The sequence below is a fragment of the Plasmodium vinckei genome (assembly GCF_900681995.1).
Source record: "Plasmodium vinckei vinckei genome assembly, chromosome: PVVCY_12".
NCBI lineage: Eukaryota > Apicomplexa > Aconoidasida > Haemosporida > Plasmodiidae > Plasmodium > Plasmodium vinckei.
Genome location: NC_051304.1, coordinates 543,777 through 563,380, shown reverse-complemented (window position 1 = coordinate 563,380; position 19,604 = coordinate 543,777). Strand labels below are relative to the sequence as shown.

Genomic DNA, 19,604 nt, shown 5'->3' with positions numbered 1-19,604 from the left:
ATATATATATATATATGTGCTTTTAATATGTAAAAAAAAAAAATGATAATATTTAATATTCCTTTTTCAACATTTTTATCTATTAAAATGTGAAAAAAAAATATACATATTATATACAACATGTATATATATTTATAAGTTTATTTTATTATACAATTTGTTTGTTTTTTGTGTTAATACAATTGCGTGTGTATTACTTTTCTTATTTTTATGGTTTTAAATAGTTAGCCATATACATATCAAATTATTTTGTATCACCACATCAACATATTACTATTATTATAATTATCCATATAAACATTTTCGACTGTATTAAAATAATTTTAAGAATGTTTAGCCGTTGGGAATGTTATATTTCTATATAAAGTTAAAATACAATATGTGGGTATATTTACATAAATATAATATATAATTTAATTGAAAAAAATTTTGATACTTTTTCATAATATAAAAAGAGTGAATATAAATATAAATTATAAAATCCAAAAGCTTATTCATTTTATATACATAATGAAGCAAGTGATGTTATAACTTTTAGCTCTGTTGTAAATATTGTAAAATTTTATGTATTTGTAAAAAATACAAATCATTTTCAAATGTATAGTATTATATTATTTGTTTATGAACTAGCTTTTTTTTTCCGTAACAAATAAAACAAATGTATATTAGTAAAACCAAAATATATATTTATAAGTATGCCTATTATAATTTGCATATTTTTATTATTATTTTTTTAATGATATGCAATAGTGTTTATGTTTTACTTGGCGTATGTATATTTATGTACACATATCTGTCTTTTAATTTTTTTTAAAACTAGATTATTTTACTTTTAATACACATGTGTATATTTGTAGCAATTGCTCACCCAAATTTAAGTGCATCATAATTAATTAATTTTATTTCATTTTGTTTTGAAGGGTATTCCTTTTATATGTATACATATATACATGTACAATCACATATAAACAAGGGGTATCCATTTCATAAGCTAACAAAAATTATTAAACAAAGCAATATATATAGAACCCCATTTTATAGTCACATTTTCAACATTCTATACATGTCATAAAGTTTTTCATCATAATCAAGAGATAAAATATTTTGCAGTGTCAGGATAGATTAAGCTGTACATATATTATATCTGTTGAACTCGCAACATTTTTTGGTTGATCATATTTTTACTGATTTTTATTGTCTAATTGCAAAATAAATATGAGCAATTAAAAATAACTTATATACATAATTTTTTAATATGAAGCCTTCTGTGAAAAAAAAGAGGAGGGAAATTGCATATGACAGTTGTGTAGAATTTGAAAGTTTATATAAAAAAAAAAAAAATTATAAAAAAAAATATTCTATATATAGGGAAAAAAATTACAGTGATACAGAAGTATATAATAAAAGAAGATTTAAAATAAAAAAAATAATTGGATATATATATATACATAAACATTATAATACAGAAAATGATAAACCTGAAAAAAATTTGTGTCTCCTTGATGATGTAATTGTATATAAAAATTATTTTCACAAATCTGATGAAGAAGATAGTGAAAAATTAAAAATTTTTAAAAACATTTTAAAAATATATGAAAATGTAACAAGTAGTGAAAAAAAAAAGTTATATCAAATAATAAAATCTTTTTCATATACACAAGATGGATTTCAAAATAATCAAATACGACAAAAAATATGGTTACTATTACTTGGGTTTAATATTAACTTATCAAAAAATAGAGAATATAATGAACATCCTATAAATATATTATGTAAAAAATATAGGAATACATCTATATATAATAATCTTTCTAATCATTTTAAATTTGTATGGGATAAATCATTAAAAAGTGCCACTTCTGGTGATAATAGCCTTGAAGAGTCGCAAAACATTAATTCTAATTCAATCTCAAATTTTGAAAACTCAAAAAATTCAATAAAAAATGTTAATTATGATACACATCAAAATGAACAATCGGAAGTATTAACTAGTACATTTAGTAAGGATAAACAAACTAATGCAATAAGAAATGGTGTAGAAAATGAAGTGGAATCGGCTAGTGAAATAAAAAGAAGTGTTAGTTACGATTTTCCATCTATGTGCTTGCGAAAGAGAAAGAAAAAATGCATATTTGCAAGCAACAATATGATTAATGCTTTTTCATCAGATAAAAAAAATAAGAATGAAAATTTGAATAACATAAAAAAAAAAAGAAAAAAAGACCCTAATGAAATATCAGATAAAAGAAAACGTACAAATTTATTTTTAAATGAAAAAAAATATAATAGAAATTCTTTGTATAAATATATTTCACCAAAAATAGATACCGAAGTTAGTTGTTCTCATCACTTATCTAATTTAGATGAATACTCATCAGAAGAACATCAAAATAAAAGATTTTCTGAACATTCAGATTATTCAAATATTTCGATGAATTCTATAGAAAATAAAAGTAGTACATCATCGACATTATTATCACCTACTGATTATTGTTATAAAAATGAAAGTGGTGATATGTCAAATAGTTTAAATAAAAATGATAGAGAAAAGAAATGTCCTCTTCAATTTTTTTCATCACCAAAATCATTTGATTATGAATGTTTGATGAAAAAAATTCGTAAAAGAAAAGGAATAAGTAATAAATATTCTAAAATTATAAAATTATATTTTGAAAAAAAATTAAATAAAGTTAAAAAAAAAAAGATAAAATGTCCATTTGGTAATATTAATAAAAAAACAAAAAGATTTATTCAAAAAAATTCAAAACAAGTTGTAAATTTATTATTAAATTTTGAAGAAAGAAATAAAAATGATAATTATGATAAAAAAAGTAATAAAAAATTTATAATTAAATTATTAAAGATAATATATGGAAATATATTACAAGTAGATATATATATAGTTGATCATATAATTAATAAATATAAACCTAGTGACATAAAAAATGATACAAATATAAATCCAACATCGATGTATTTACAAAATAGTATAAAATATAATTATGATTTAAATAGTAACTTAAATAAATGGCTAATTGATAGTGTATTATTAGAAGAAAATGAAAGAGTACAAGTTAAGAAGGATGTAAAACGAAGCGTAAATACATGGGATATACATAAAAATATTATATATGAAATTAAAAAAAAATATCAATATATTTTAAAAAATATTATCTGTAGTATTTTATATAAGCATTCTAATAAAATATACTATGCTCAAGGGGTTCATGATGTTTGTCTAGTTTTTATAACTGTCTATTTCCATAAATTTTTTATTAAATATCAGAAATATGTTTTCCTAGAGCATTTTATATACAAATATGCTATAAATAAAATATGTAGAAATATTTTTGAAAAAAAATACAACCAAACTAAGGTACCATTACATAAACAGAATGATTATATGACACAGACAAATAAAAATAACACTACTGTTAATTTTATTCATCCATTTTCAGCATGTTGCCAATTTAATCCACCGTCTGAAGAATACACACATTATCAAACGGGCCTTGACGACCCAACTAGTTCAAATTTATATAAAGTTAAAAAAAATAAATTAATCAATTTACATAGTGAAAATAACGGAGCTACTAATGTAAATATTGGTAAGCGTAAAAAACAAAAGGAAGATGATGAATATGATATTCTTCAAAATAATATTAGTGATATGTTTTTAGTAGAAGAAGAATTTATTGAAAAAATATGTATACTTAATAATATTAAAATCGAAAAATATATAAAATATAAAAAAAAAAAAAAAAAAAAAGAATATATAGTTTACTTGCTTTGTGAAAGATTTCTTTTATTCTACATGATAGATTATTTAACACTGTCTTTGGATGTTTCAATTAAAAATACATTCAAAGGTGTTGGCTTATTATTAAGATATTTAGATCCCGAAGTATATAATGTTTTTTGCATATTACAAAATGAGCAAGAGTATGAAATTAAAAAGCATAACAGTCATTTTAATTCAAACAAAAATAATAATAATCAACAAAAAACATTACAAAATAAAAATGATGAGAAAGATGAAGATAGTAATACAAAAAAAAAGAAAAATTCGTTACAACTTAGTGGAACAGAATTTTTTTTTTGTTTAAGTTGGGTTGTTACATATTATGCACATGTCTTTACCGAATTTGATAAGCTAGCTAGACTATTTGATATATTATTATCAAATGATGGTGTTTTTATTATTTATTTTACAAGTTCAATTATTTTACATAAAAAAAAAGAACTATTAGAAATAGTTGAAAAGAAAAAAAAATATTTATTATATAATAGTATGTATACAGAAATACATTATATTTTTCAAAATTTAAATTGGAAAGAAATAAATGTTGAAAATATTATTAACAAGACATATTATTATATGACCCATAAAATACCTTTTGATAAATTTTTAAAAGATATAAAAAAAAAAATATCATTTCCACCATTTTCTCCAATATATAGTTCACCATTTATTTTATATTATTATAATTATCAATCTAAACAAAAAGAAAAAAAAAATAAAAAAATCCAAAGATCTTTAATAAATTTTTACAACTATAGTCATGGTGAAAAATCAAATAAGGACCTCGAAAAAAGTAGCATTGAAACAGATGAATCAGAAAATAGTAACACAATTGACCAAACTCAAAGTATTGATTCAAATACTAATATGAATATAAGTGATGATACCGATGATTTAAAAATAGCCAAAATGAAATCAAAGTCATTTAATAAAAAAAGTAGCTATGAGGGAAAATGTCCATTTGAGGATAAAGAAAAATACCAAACTGGAAATGAAGAAAAATCAAATGAAATTCCTAAAATGAATTTAAAAGAAGATAAGAATTGTGATATAATAAATGTAAATAAACAAAATGAACAAATAAAAAACAAAAGAAAGGGGAAATATAAAAATAGTAAACACCACAACAAAAAGGGAAATGTCTATTTATATTATCCATACTATATTTTATATAAGCATATAGATATATATAAAGAAATCATAAAAAAACATATACTTGTAGAAAACTTTTTTCAATATATTTACTATGAATTTATTATAAATTATAAAGAAATATGTAAAAAATATGATATATATTTAACAGATCAATTTTATGCTATGCAATATATTAGTAATAAAAATGATGATTATATTAAAGAAATCAAAAAAAAAAAAAAAATGGAAAAAATTATATATAATATGACAAAATGTATTACTTATTTGTGTGCAGATAAATATAACCAAAAAGAACGAAAAAAATTAAAACCAATTTTTTTTAATTTTGTAAAATTAGATGAAAATTTTTTGCTTCCTTATACAAATTTATTGGAAACTGAAAAAAATGATGATGCCGAAGCTGATATTTTTGATTATTTCTCACGATTTAATAATAGCTACTTTTCTTATTATATAAATAAATATAGTAAAAAATATACTGGAAAAAATGATAAGGATGATTATATAGGAATTATTCCTCCTATTTATAAATACATTATTGAAGATAGTAAAATAATGAAGGTTTGGGGTCATGAAGGAATAAAAGATTTTAAAGATATTACACACACAAACAAAAAAGGAAATTTAAGAAAATCGAAAAAAAATTTAAATCATATTTATTATATTCTTAAAACCTCAATTCATAATTATACATATTCAAATTTCTTTTTTATATTTTTTTTAATATCAGTATTTTCATCATTTTGGTATTTCCGTAGATAGACCATCATACTCAATGTCTACAAATTGAAAGTGGAAATATATACATATGTATATATACAAATATGTGCGCATATTGGTTTTGTTATGAACAAAATATTCATATTCATTTTTTTGATAAATAATGCCTGTACAACTACAAATTATTTTCAGTGATTTGCCCACATACCAAATTATAATATTCTGAATTTGCAATAAATATGTGGAAATATATTATGTACATGTCAGGCAATTTAATATATAATTAAGCATATGGTCATATTTTTATATATATTTTTCCCCTTCACTGATATTTGTAAATTTTTATAATTACACACACTTTTTTACATTTTGATTTAAGCATATGCATTTTTACTACCTGATTGATTTATGCATATTTTGTTACATATGATATTTTTCCATTTGACAATTTTTTTTCATATTTTTTTTTGGTAATCAAACATATATATGTATAATTATGAAAATATGTAATCATATTAAAAAAATAGCCAAAAAATACCATCCTATATAAACTTTTTTTTTGTTCATATAAAAAAAACTACTAGCTATTCTGCTTCAATTTTATTTTAAATTTAAACTCACCATATTATAAATACGAATATATAAACAATATTGTTTATGTAGTAGTACCCTATAAATATTGAACAAAGAATTTATTAAAATTTGCTATTTTTTAAAATAATTTTACAAAAACTTAATGCTTATATAGAAGCCTACACTATATCATATGTTTTTCATTTTATGTGTGAAATGCGCCAATAAAATTGTAAAAAAAAAAAAATGAAATAAAATTTGCCACGTGCTAACAATTTGTGTATAGTATTTTCCTGTTTTTTTTAAATAGAAAAAAATGAAAATGCAAAATAAGTAAACATTAGAAGAAGAACAATAATTATTTTCTCCTTTTTATTTTCTCTCTTTTTGTTTTTTTGTCATAATTTAGTCCCTGGGATGTCCCCCAAACTAGCCATAAAAGTGAATTACGCGTTAATTCGAGCGAGATATAGTTAGGACTTTTATTTATTATAATATGGAATTACATCCTTAATATTATTAGCATAAGTGTATGTATTATTAGAAAAACATGCATAGGATATATAATTTGTATGTCATCCGAAAAATTTAACATTATCTCATTGACAATGAGTAGGGGAACTAAATTTTTAGCACAGACGAAGACTAGATAGTCAAAAATGGTCTCATAAATATTGTTCATAAAAAAAATGTATGTAAAGAAAAAAATAGTAGAATTTTCCAAAAGCAATATGTTTGCTTTAGGTTTAGGAAGTACATGGGTTTTACTTGTTAGTGGAGGATGTATATTCAGTTTGAAATATTTTAAAAATTTTGATTATAGACATCCATATATAGATGATACTATTAAAATTGCAAAACTGCATTTAAATTGTACAAATAATGATGATATAAAAATAATAAAAAAAAAAGGAAATGTCGATTCATCCAATCAAAGGGCAAAATGTGAAATACTTTTGTCTTTAAAAGGAGAGCAATTTTGGGTTAATATAAATTCAATAAATTGTCAAAAAATTAATAATAATGATATGGATGAAGAAGATATAGATATTTCAGATTATATTGAAAATCCATATTTAATTAAAAAAGCAATTAAATCATTTTTTTACCAAATCAAATCATTTATTGTTCCATTTATTTCTAGTAATAATGACAAAGTAAAAGAGAATAATTCATATGATGACAAAAGTAACTACTCCGAAATATATGCAACTAGCCAAAATAAAAAAAGGAACATAGTTGATAAGGATAAAGAAACAATTCGAATTATCCAGGAACAATACCCATGGAAAATAAATAATATTATTATTGTTAAAAAAAAAAAAAAAAATACAACCACAAGTGAATATATTAATAATAGTGTAATAAACAATGTAGAACATGGTGATGATAAAAAGGTGAACAAAAAAAATACTATTCCAATTGTTAGCCTTTTTTACAATTTTAAAGATTTTATTAATAATTTTTTTGATTATAATTATGAAATATATCCTATATATGGGAATCCTGAAGAAAATACTTATTATTATAAATATGTAAATAAAAATCGAGCATTTAATAAGACACAAAAACATATCGGGGAAATTATGTTGTGTGCATTTTGCTTATCAACTATGTTGGCTATAAAAAGAATTCAAATATATAAAAATTCTTATTCAGGTTTAAATTATGTTAAAAATTTTGTATTAAATAATAAACAGCTTTTTCAAATATTAGGAGATACACAAATACAAATCTTAAGTATATCTGGATTATATAAACAAAATTATATAAATAGTAAAATATTTTTTCAAACTTCTCAAAAAAATGGCATAGTTCAATTAACAGCTACAAAAAATGAAAACGATAAGACATTCACATTATTACATGCCAAACTACTTTTAAAAAATGACGTTATAGAACTGAAAAAGGATAATAGATAGTGGGTATAAAAATATATATTAAAATTTATTACTAAAAAATTAGGAAATTAATATAGTATATGATGAAGAAATTAAAAATTATATTCCTCATTTTATTCATTTTTTTTCTCTAATTTATTCATTTTTTCTCTAATTTATGTTTTTTTTTGTAGCATATGCAAATTTTTGTTTTTTAATAGGGTTGGATAACCCCAATGTGCATATACATTTGTTTCATTTTTTATACTAAAAAAAAATAATTTTTTTAAAAATATTTAAAAAGGAATCCGAATGTTTCATAAATTGTGTAAAAATATTTTTAAGGGATTTGAAACATTTGAAATTCTGAATGAATATCTATTCCCCTTTTAATAAAATACTATTTATTATTTCTCTTTGAACATCTTTTTAATTGCTATAAGTTTTTTCCACACTTTTTTTTTTAAGATCTCTCTATTTGTATACATACGTATTCATACGTATGTGGGTGTTCGAAAATGCCAGTTTGCTTTTGCGTTTATAAGGTAACTGGGTTTAATAATATGATAAATATAATATTATATAGAGAACCAATTTTAATAGATAGAAATAATGAAAGTAAATATATAATATTTTTCCCAGGGGATTACTCAAACTTTTTTACAAATACAATCTATACTTACTATACATATGAATCGACTAATGAATGTAGTGATTATTGTTTTAGTTATGAAGCTTTATTTTGGGTTATATCATCTAAATATTTATATGATCATATAATATTTATTAAACCTAGTGTTTTTGTTAATCATTTTTCAACTTTTTCTAATTTTATAAATGATGATTCTATATCTTTAAGCCCTACTCTCCAAAATGAAGTCAACCAAAAAAGTGATAAATATATAGATGGGAAAGGAATCAAGCATTTATTATATATTTTGCTATCTTTAAATGATAATATAATAAAAGAAAGAAATAGGGGAGATAGTTCAATAGATGGAAACGGAAGCAAGCAAAATGATGATACATTAGTTAGTACTAACTTTCAAAAGAGTGGCAATGCCAAAGATATAGATAGTACAGTGGATAATCATAACAAGTATATAAATAATGCTATAAATATAGATATGGTTATAAGGAAAAAGTTAATTTTAATTGGATTTAGTAAAGGGTGTAGTGTTTTGTTTTCCTTACTAAGAGAAATTAACAAAGCAGAGTTTATTTTGCCATATATCGAATCAGTATATTTTTTAGATCCAGGTTTTAATAAAAATATATATAACACTCATATAGAACCTAATTCATTGGAAATTCTTTCAAAATATAATTTAAAAATATTTATCCATTCAACTCCTAATCAGATATTTGAAAGAAATAGTATGACTGTTCATAAGGAATTAACAAATTTTATAACAATATTAAGAAATTCTAATATTCCAATTTTTTCATATTTTCATTATATAAATATAGGAAAAAGTATTGACCCAATTAATCTTCATTTTGAAGTATTAGAAGATTTTTCAAATCGGTCTCTCGAAAAAATAAATAACATAACTCCATTTATAAATAGTTGTAATCAAATAGGGATAATATGTTTAGAAAATAAAAAACCTATAGATAAGTTTCTTTTTAAAAACTGGCGGATATAGTTAAAAAAATTGCAAACAAAAAATGTCTAAAATGGTTTATGCACACATATATACTCATTTTATGGAAAAAAAAACATTGCAATTTGATAAATATTACAATATATATAGTAAAAAATGGAGTTGTATATATTTTTTATAATTTATTTATGCTTAAGAAGACATGGTTGATGATCTATTTCATCCAGGCATAAAAAAGATGTTAGTGTATTCACAATGAATGTGATCTAATACAAAATCATCATAAGTAGTGGTATTTTCATTTACCATTTTTTCCAAATAAATAATAGTTTTTGAATTTTTATTTTTTATATGAACAGCAATATTCTCATTTTTGGGGAAAGTATAATTAAAAATATAAGATTCCTCTGTTGAATTAATTTTCCATAATATTTGATTATCTTTATATATAAATTGAATAATACCACAACCACCAAGTAAAATATAAGGATCTTCATTATATTTTATTAAAAATTTTTTATATGTTTGATCTATTAATGGTTCACATATATTATTTTTTTGTATATAATTTTCTGTACATGTACATGTTGTTTTATCACTTTGATATTTGCACACCGAATTTTTTGGGCAATTTCCATTATTAAATAAACATGGATTTTTTAAAACACAAACACCATTCTTTTTAAAATAATTAAATGTGCATACACACATAGGTTCTTTATTTAATACATTGATACAAATCGAATTATCTGAACAATAACTTTTTTCACTACATTTATCTTTTATAACACATTTATTATTTAGGAAAACATAACCCTCTTTTTTACATGTACAGTCATGTGGTTTATCTTCATGATATATACAATTTGCCTGATCAGTACAGTTACCATTATTAACTGTACATAAATTATTGTGCACACATTTTCCTTTTTCATTTTTATAAAAATTATGTTTACACACACATTCCCCTTTATCATTTTTATATATGCATTCTTCATTTGCTTGACATACTACATTGTCACAATATCCAACAGCTTCACATTCATTTGTTTTTGAAGATCTAGTATAATTGGGTTTACATTTACAGCTAGCTGTATCAGTATTTATATCATAAACACATATTTCTTTATTTTTATTACACATATTAATATATTTTTTTTTTTTACATTTATTTTTCGCATCATATAAAGCATCATAATCATCATCTGTTTCTTTATCATAACACATAGATTTACCTTTTTTATTTGGAGATCTATCAATACATTTACACATATTTTTTCCTTTTACTACAACACATTTTTTATTTCTTGGGCATTGATCAAAACATGGAATATCTTTTTGACATACCCCATCTATTATACTATAACCATCAACACAATCACAATATACATATCCATTTACATTTTTACATTCTTCATTAGGTCTACATGTTACTGATGAGCAACTTGTAGGAATTTCACAAACTAAATTATTTTCTTTATTTTTTGATATATAAGGATAATTACAAAAACATCGATAGTTAAATTTATTTCCATAACATGATGAATCACTAGTACAATATATACATAAGTTTTCACATTCATATGATACATAAAGATATTGATTATTAATACAATAAGTATCAAATTTATATATACTTCCTATATTACAATTACTAGTGTTGTTACAATATTTTTGCACCAAGGTTGTAATATTTAAATCTCCACATCCTAAACCTCCTTTTATTAGTGCATTATGAATTTTTATATTTCCTCCTGGACATTCTATTTTACTATTTTCTGTATTCTTTAATATTTTTATATGCGAGGTAATATTTTCATTTGATGCTCCTCTTACATGATCATTAATATATTTTTGAATTGGAGATGCAGAAAATGGTTGCAATCCATATTTTGTTTTTACAGAAAAGTGGCTATCTTGATATTCTTCGTCATCGTCTTCCTTTTGTTTGCATAAATAATTATATTTGAAATATATAAATCCATTAGGACATACATCTGGTGTATGAAGGTTTTCTGAATATTGTGTACTATTGCCATATATACATTTATTTTTTCCATTACATTCTTTTTTTAAAATTAAAGTAGGTTGTTTTTTATGAATACTATTTAGAGAAAATGCGATGTTATAGCAAGTAACATATGCATTAACAACTTCTATTTCAAAATTTGTTGGGCATTTCATAAATATATGTTCTGGTTTTAATGAAGAACCTATATATAATTTATCTATATATTCTTGACTATATTCTATACTATTTAATTTTAAAAAATCGTCAAACTCATGAGCATCATAACATTTATTTTGATAATAATATTTATTATCATTACATTTACATTCTGCTTTATTTGTTGTTTTATCTTTTACACAAATTGAGTCTTCTGGACAATTTAATAATTGACATACATCTACGGGTTCACAAGTTTCCGGATTTATTGAAATTCTCAAATTTTTACATTTACATGTTTCAGTAGCTTCATCACAATATTGATTTACTGAACATATTTGATTTCCACAAGTATAATTTTTTTCACATTTATTTAATATCATTTTTCTATGATTATTAATATTACCTTTAGGGTTATTAGTTAAATTTATATTTAGTAAATTCTTTTGTATAATATTATAGCCATATTTACAAATTCGTTCAGAATATTTTATTTTAGAATTTTCTGATTCATTTCTGCTTAAAGACAGATTAGGATATTCTTTACATCTATATTTTATATTTAAAATGTATGAATCATTTATAGGACATGATTGTAAATTAAGTTTAGATAAATTAATATAACAATAGTTTTTGTTAGTGCATGTTCTTAGAGCATATGATAATAAATAATCAGTTAGACAATATTTAAAAGGTTCACTATTTATAGAAATTATTTCAATAAACATTGTATTACAATTTATTAAAACTTTTTTTTGATTTTCTAAAAATAAAAGTTCTTGATACATTACATTTGGTTTTAATAATTCAGGTTCACTAATATAATATATTATCATATCGCTCCTATTAAAATGGACACAATATAATAATCCATTTTCTATTCTTGTAATATATTTATTATTTGGTATGATTCCACAAAAATCATTTTTATAACATTTATGGCTATATTTATTATTTAATATTCCATATTCATAGATCTGATAACTACATGATTTTTTATCATCACTTACTGAAAAAAAATCTTTTATTTGACTTTCATATTTTAAAGGTATAACAATAGAAACACCTTTTTGTTTATATCCATATGTTTTTATACCATCTGCATATAATATTTTTCCTTTATGTAATTTATCTCGGATTTTATAATTTAAAGAAAATAATATATTATTTTCATTTTCATTTTCATTTTCACTTTCACTTAAAATAATATCTTTGCTACCACACCATGACCAATTAAATAATAGGAATCCAAATATGATTATGAACGACTTGGTTTTTATTTTTTTTTTCATCATTATATCACATCTATCTTTGTTTCGAAAATATTCACATATTTTCCACTCAATTTTTATCAGATACCTGTCTTTTCCTCTTAAATAAAATACACGTAGTATATGTAAAATGGTGTTATAAAATTCTAGGATATATATAAATTGTCTAAAATTATTGAAATGGTAGTAATTTCCCCCTTATTTAAAAATAATGTTATTACCCGTCTATTTTTTTTGTTTTTGAAATTCGTGAAAGACGATTTATTTTAAATTAATTGATTAATTAAATTTAGGGAGAATAAAAATGTAGAAAAAAATAAAACATAAAATAATAAATCAAAAAAAATATATATTTTTAATATAATTATTTCTCCTGTGCACTATTCCAATTTGTTGGAAATTTTCTTTTAATTTTTTGGGGGTGATGTTTTTTTTTTTTTTTTATAAATTTTAGAATATTTGTTGTAATTGCACTAAAGTATTATTTTCCATTTTACTACCCAATTTTAGTATTTATATGTAATTTTATTTATTATATTTTTCATATACTATTTGGTGGAAATATAAAATAATATTACACCATTGTATAATTATAAAGTTAGACAATTTCTACATTTCAAAGGTTGCATGCATGAATATTTTAACAACGTAGCCAATATTAATTTTGTTTTATCACACTGTAAAATGTACATAATTTATTCACCAAAATGTATATAATAGCAAATACCTAGAATGATTAACCAATTGTTCAATTATTTTTAAAATTCTTTTACAAATTTTTACAAATATTGTTACTTCTTTTTGAATCGATTTATTTTCCTCTTAATAATTAAGCTTAGGTAATTCCAAAAGACACAAAAACTATATACATTTTTTTCAGTTCGATCACTAACCTTTTTTCACCATAAAAAATACAATTTTAAAAGTAGAAAAAGTACCAAATAATAATAAAAATTTTCGAAATAACTACAGAATAGCTATAAATATGTTCCAAAAATATATAAATATATAAATATAAATAATCAAAATAATAAAATTTGAAGATAGGCAACCAGCGCTATATTATCGTATAATATATGTGTGTTATATTATTTTTTTTATTATTTTCCCCTTAATTTTAATATAAAAATTATTTTCCGATTTTTTTATTTCATAACTTTATAAATATATTTTAAGTTCATAATACTAGCGATAATAACGCATATCATTGAATTTTTTTTTTCTCATTGAGAGATGAGAAATATATGAAAATAAAAAATTGAAGAAACATAAAAATAAATAAGTTTATCGTAGTGAATAGCTAATTGGTGATAAAAAAAAAAATTAAAAAAGGGAAAAAAAAGTATAGCAAAAAATAATAAATATATTTGAAAATGCGAAGAATATCTATTTAGGAAAAAAGAACATAAAAAGATATTTTATATTTGTACCATAAAACCCATATTTTTTTATTTCAAAAAGAAGACTAAATGATATGATAATATAATTATACATATTTGTACATATATAAAGAGAGAAATTCTAATTTGGCTAGTTTGCTACAACACCAACTAAATACCTTGTTAATGGATAAAATAAATAAATTTGAAAAATATGGACGAATTTAATGAATCATTAGAAGATTTAGAGGTAGCATAATATTTCCTCATTCTATATGTATATACATATATATGTGAAAACAAATGAACTTTAATTTATGCAAAATACTTTTAGCTAGATAACTGATTGTATTTAACATGTATTGGTCATATTTTTTTTTTTTCTTTTTAGGAAAAAATAAATGAGTATAATAAACAGCTAGCTTTAGTAAGAGATGAAATAAAAAAATATGAACAAATTCAAAATGATCAAAATGAAGAAAATGAGCAATTACAAAACCTGAAAAAGCTAGAATGTGATATGATAGAAGTTATAAACTTAACCCGAGATTTGATTAAATATAAAAAAAAAAGTAAAAAAAAAACATATATGTGTGTGCATATTTCCTCTTTCAAATGTGTTAATATATTTCCCAAGCTACCACAGCTATATATGCATATGATAGTGTTTAAAATGAAAAATAAAATAAACGGTTTTGTTGTCTATATTAGTTGCACAGTGGTTTTGTTGCATATATTATTATTATCTCAAATATTTATCGCTAATTTTTTTATTTTTCTCTTTTAATTTTTAGACGAATCCGATGATGAAATACCCGATCAAATAGCTGAAGAAGATGAACAGCCATTTTCAAATGAAAATGAAAATGTTATGAACGAGTCAGCATTATTAATTGGAAGAACATGCAGTTTTATGTATGAAAATAAAAGAGTATATGGGTCAATAGAAAATGTAGTTATTCAAAATAACATAGAACAACTATTAGTTCATATATTTGAAACAAATCAGCAAGTGTTAGTACATAAAAATTATGTACAACTAAATGAAATATTGCACACATTATCGACATCAGAAAATAACCAATATCAGGCCTTATATAAAAAAGATGGGTAAGGATAAAAAAAAATTAATAAATTAAGAATTCTTTGAAAAATATTATTTATTTGTAAATATTCATATGAAATATTATCATTTAATTTTTCTTTCTTTTGCTTTTTTTTAGGCAATGGTATGATTGTTTAGTATCGAAAAGCAAAGGAGATAGCTACCTGATTACGTATATAGGTTATAATAATAGTGAATATGTAAAAAATGATCAAATACGAATTAAGAAGAAAAAAAAAATTAAAGAGGTGATAACCCCAGCTGGTTATAAAATACCAGAAAATTTAATAGTTAAAGAAAATGACTCATTAAAAACAAAAATAAAAAAAACAAAAAAAAGAAATGCACTAAAAAAAAAACAAAAAAATGAATTAATAAATAAAGAATTTGCAAATAAAACACAACAATGGAAATCAGTCCATCAAAAAGCTATAAGCAAAAGTAAACACCTTTTAGTAGCTCATAAAAAAACAGAAAATATAGAATATACTAATAACCCTGCAAACATAACCATTAGAAGAAAATTTGACTATAATGATAATGAAGATTAAAAATAAAAGAAAGTAAACAAAATGAAAAGTTGTATATATACCCAATTAATAATAATTTAGTATTCTCCCCCCAATTCAGTGGTATTATATACGTCTATTAAATATATATAGTCTTATATTTTGTAGTTTATATGGTAAATATGAGCATTGTCATGTTGTGATAAAAGTCTGGGACATATTTTAATATCCCTCTACCTAACATATTTATATGTACACACTTATATGCTTATATAATTTCCACATACAGTGGATTTAATATAATTTGTTTAACTGTTTTGATTTTGATGAAATATATCATTTTATAATTTTTGACTTTTATTTCTCCCTCATTATATTTTGTATTTATTTTTTGTTTAAATTTTTATGTTTTTTAAAAAAAATTTAGACTAATTTAAAACGAATTTAAGTTTATCAAGCTAAAAAAAATATTTGGCTTGTTTTATCTTTTAAAGAAAACATTTTTAATTTTTCCAATGGAAAAGTAAATAACAAGAAGTGGCATTATATTGATATAATAATGCATGTATGAATTGGTTGAAGATATTATTATGTTTTTCAATTGATTAGTCACTACATTATATTTTTTTTTTGTTGCTATATTTTTTTTGAAAAATATTAAACCACGTAAACAAAGAGAGTATACCTACATATATGCATTATATATATGTGTATATTTTTAATATGCATAGATAAAAAAAATAATAAAATTTATTTTTTATAAAGTAGTAAAATATACAAACAAAAGGCAAGGTAAAAAAAGTATAATTATTTTCCCCTTTTTATATGTATTTATTTAATCATATAAAAATTTTAGGCGTATATATTTGAAGACGCAGATGTTAAAAATAAAAAGAGCCAAAAGAAATACCAGATTAAGAAACATTTTAATCAAGCTTCGAATAAACCTATATATTATAGGAAGAAAAAAAACTTATTATCAGGGGGATACAAGTTAATATATTTTGCATTTAAACAAAATAAAGAATAGTGAAATTTGTATATATTACATGTATATAAATATGACATAGTTAGGCGCCAAGTTTTAGAACATATGTTTGATCAATGGAAGAAGAAAAGATTATTGAATCAGGGGAAGTAATATATAATAATGAAAAAGGGAATTTATTTATCACAAACAAGTTTCTTATCTACATATCTGATAAAACAAAAAATGAAAAGGAAACGAGCAATTCTCTTTTTTTAATCGATGATATTGATTTGAAGGTTTGTATATTTAGTTGGAAAAAAACAGAAAAATCTAAAAAAAAAAATAAAATACGGTTAACATTTGCCTTAACAAGTAAGAAAAATAATTTTTGTTTTCATGATTATAATAATTCAGAGTCATATATTTTCGAATTTTTAAATGAGCGTAATTATAATACAGTAACAGAAGCAATTAATTATTTAAATAAAGATAATTTAAAAAATCATATATATATAGATTTTAATTTAAACTTAATAAAAAATAAATATAACGTTTATGAAGATGGACAATCAACAGAAGGAAATAATCAACCTATAAATATCGACGACGAGACAAATGCATATAACACACCTATTATCATTGATGAATATATTACAAAGGGAACAAGTATTAATGATAGTGGGAAAAAAGATGACTGTATAATTATTGAGGATAATTATGATGGATATAATGAGCAATATAATCGTAGATTAAATGCAAATGAAACTGATAGAAAAAATGACGACGGTGTAGAAATACAAAATGAGGAAGAAGAAGAAAGTGAAGAAGACTATGAAAATGAAATGATGAAAGAATGTCATGTTGTATTAAATAAAATATTTGAATCGGATGAACGTTTAAAAAACTTATATAGAATGTGTATAGAAAATGATATATTAGATGAAAAAGAGTTTTATAAAATTCATAAAAATGATATATATGAGCATAAATATATTCTTTCAAGTAATGACAAAAACATATTAAAAGAACCTATATATATATCTGAAGAACAAAAAATTAATAAAAATGTTGAAATAAATAAAGAAGTTAGTAAATTAATTTTATCTGAAAATAAAAAATTAAAAAAATTACATGATTATTATATTGAAAATAATATATTAAATGAAGGAACATTCTGGTATTTTTTATTTAACAATAAATATAGCCATTTATTTTTTTATGACAAAAACGAAAAAGACATTATGGCAAATAAAAACTTTTTAAATATTCAACAAACTAACCAACATTCTTTTGAAAATTTAATGTATAACCTTGAAAATGTTAATCAAGATATTAAAGGAACATTAGAAAAATGTATATTGTCAGAATATTTATCAACAAAATCCTCTGACAAAAAAAATCTTATATTCAAAAATAATTATTATTTTAATGAAGAAAACCCTGAAGGATTTGGTATATTAACCAATGAAAAATTAATAACAAATAATCATAATTCATTAAACTTATTAATCAATAAATTTAATAATTATTGTATCCGTATGGTTAAAGAAAAAAAATTTACTATAGATCAATTTTATGATGATCTAAATGAAAAAATTAATGATACAAATTTATCTGATGATACTCACGAAAAAAAAGAATTATTATTTAATCTTGAAAAAAAAAAAAACAATCTATGTAACTTACAAAATGAAGACAAAGGTGCTACTAAAGATTTATTACAAAATAAAGAAAATTTAGACAAACAATTTTCTATTTTTATGGACGATTTGATAACAAATAAACATAATACTTCAAAAAATTATTCGGATCTCTTTGCTATAGGTATGTTATAAATCTTTTTTATGAAAAAAGCTAGCTATTTTACCCATTTTTTATTACACACATTAATGTGTATTTTTTTTTACCATTTTGGCTAGCTATAACAACTCACCATTTTTTTTTTTTTTTTTTTTTTTATGACCAACAGGTAGACAGCTTTTTGTCCTTAATACAAAAAAGTGTCAAAGCAACCAATCGCTTCTCATTGGAACGATTGATTATGAGCAGCATATTCTCGATATTGTAAAAGACTATCACGTGAAAATTAATTATTTACTCAACTTGTTTTACACTTCCTATATTCCGGAACAAAATAAAAGAGATAAAATTCTTGAAAATCTTTCAAAGATAAAGGATGAGATCCAAGCCAAGCAGGTACGTCATACTAGCTTGAAAAAAAAAAAAAATAAAATAATAAAAAAAAAATGTAAAAAAAAAATATATAAAAAGCTATTACATTGAGAAACCCTACCATTCTCCAATTTTCATACACACATGCGTTGTTTTTTTTTTCAGGAAGAGTATAATAGTGTATTAATTATGGGTAAACCACTATTAATTCATTTATTTGAGCAAATAACGATATGCAAAAAATTTAATGAAAAACTTAATAAGTACATTCAAGAAAAAAGGAAAAAAACATAG

At 21.8% G+C, this 19,604-nt stretch overlaps 6 protein-coding genes across 6 annotated transcripts; 5 read left to right on the top strand and 1 right to left on the bottom strand.

Moving 5' to 3' along the window:
• Positions 1-1,255: 1,255 nt before the first annotated feature.
• Positions 1,256-5,719, top strand: PVVCY_1201620 (conserved Plasmodium protein, unknown function; the record flags this gene model as incomplete). The annotated part of the gene is made up of 1 exon (XM_037634634.1): positions 1,256-5,719. The coding sequence occupies one exon, from the start codon at positions 1,256-1,258 to the stop codon at positions 5,717-5,719; it is 4,464 nt and encodes a 1,487-aa protein (XP_037490705.1).
• Positions 5,720-6,981: 1,262 nt separating this feature from the next.
• Positions 6,982-8,172, top strand: PVVCY_1201610 (conserved Plasmodium protein, unknown function; the record flags this gene model as incomplete). Its single annotated transcript, XM_008625173.2, has 1 exon — positions 6,982-8,172. One exon carries the CDS (start codon positions 6,982-6,984, stop codon positions 8,170-8,172), a length of 1,191 nt encoding a protein of 396 aa, XP_008623395.2.
• A 476-nt stretch (positions 8,173-8,648) lies between these two features.
• On the top strand, positions 8,649-9,779 carry PVVCY_1201600 (conserved protein, unknown function; the record flags this gene model as incomplete). The annotated part of the gene is made up of 1 exon (XM_008625172.1): positions 8,649-9,779. One exon carries the CDS (start codon positions 8,649-8,651, stop codon positions 9,777-9,779), a length of 1,131 nt encoding a protein of 376 aa, XP_008623394.1.
• A 177-nt stretch (positions 9,780-9,956) lies between these two features.
• On the bottom strand, positions 9,957-13,199 carry PVVCY_1201590 (Rh5 interacting protein, putative; the record flags this gene model as incomplete). The annotated part of the gene is made up of 1 exon (XM_008625171.1): positions 9,957-13,199. The coding sequence occupies one exon, from the start codon at positions 13,197-13,199 to the stop codon at positions 9,957-9,959; it is 3,243 nt and encodes a 1,080-aa protein (XP_008623393.1).
• Positions 13,200-14,768: 1,569 nt separating this feature from the next.
• Positions 14,769-16,210, top strand: PVVCY_1201580 (survival motor neuron-like protein, putative; the record flags this gene model as incomplete). Its single annotated transcript, XM_008625170.1, has 4 exons — positions 14,769-14,804; positions 14,946-15,126; positions 15,349-15,664; positions 15,778-16,210. The coding sequence occupies 4 exons, from the start codon at positions 14,769-14,771 to the stop codon at positions 16,208-16,210; spliced, it is 966 nt and encodes a 321-aa protein (XP_008623392.1).
• Positions 16,211-17,272: 1,062 nt separating this feature from the next.
• Positions 17,273-19,604, top strand: PVVCY_1201570 (conserved Plasmodium protein, unknown function; the record flags this gene model as incomplete). Its single annotated transcript, XM_008625169.1, has 3 exons — positions 17,273-18,962; positions 19,108-19,334; positions 19,476-19,604. 3 exons carry the CDS (start codon positions 17,273-17,275, stop codon positions 19,602-19,604), a joined length of 2,046 nt encoding a protein of 681 aa, XP_008623391.1.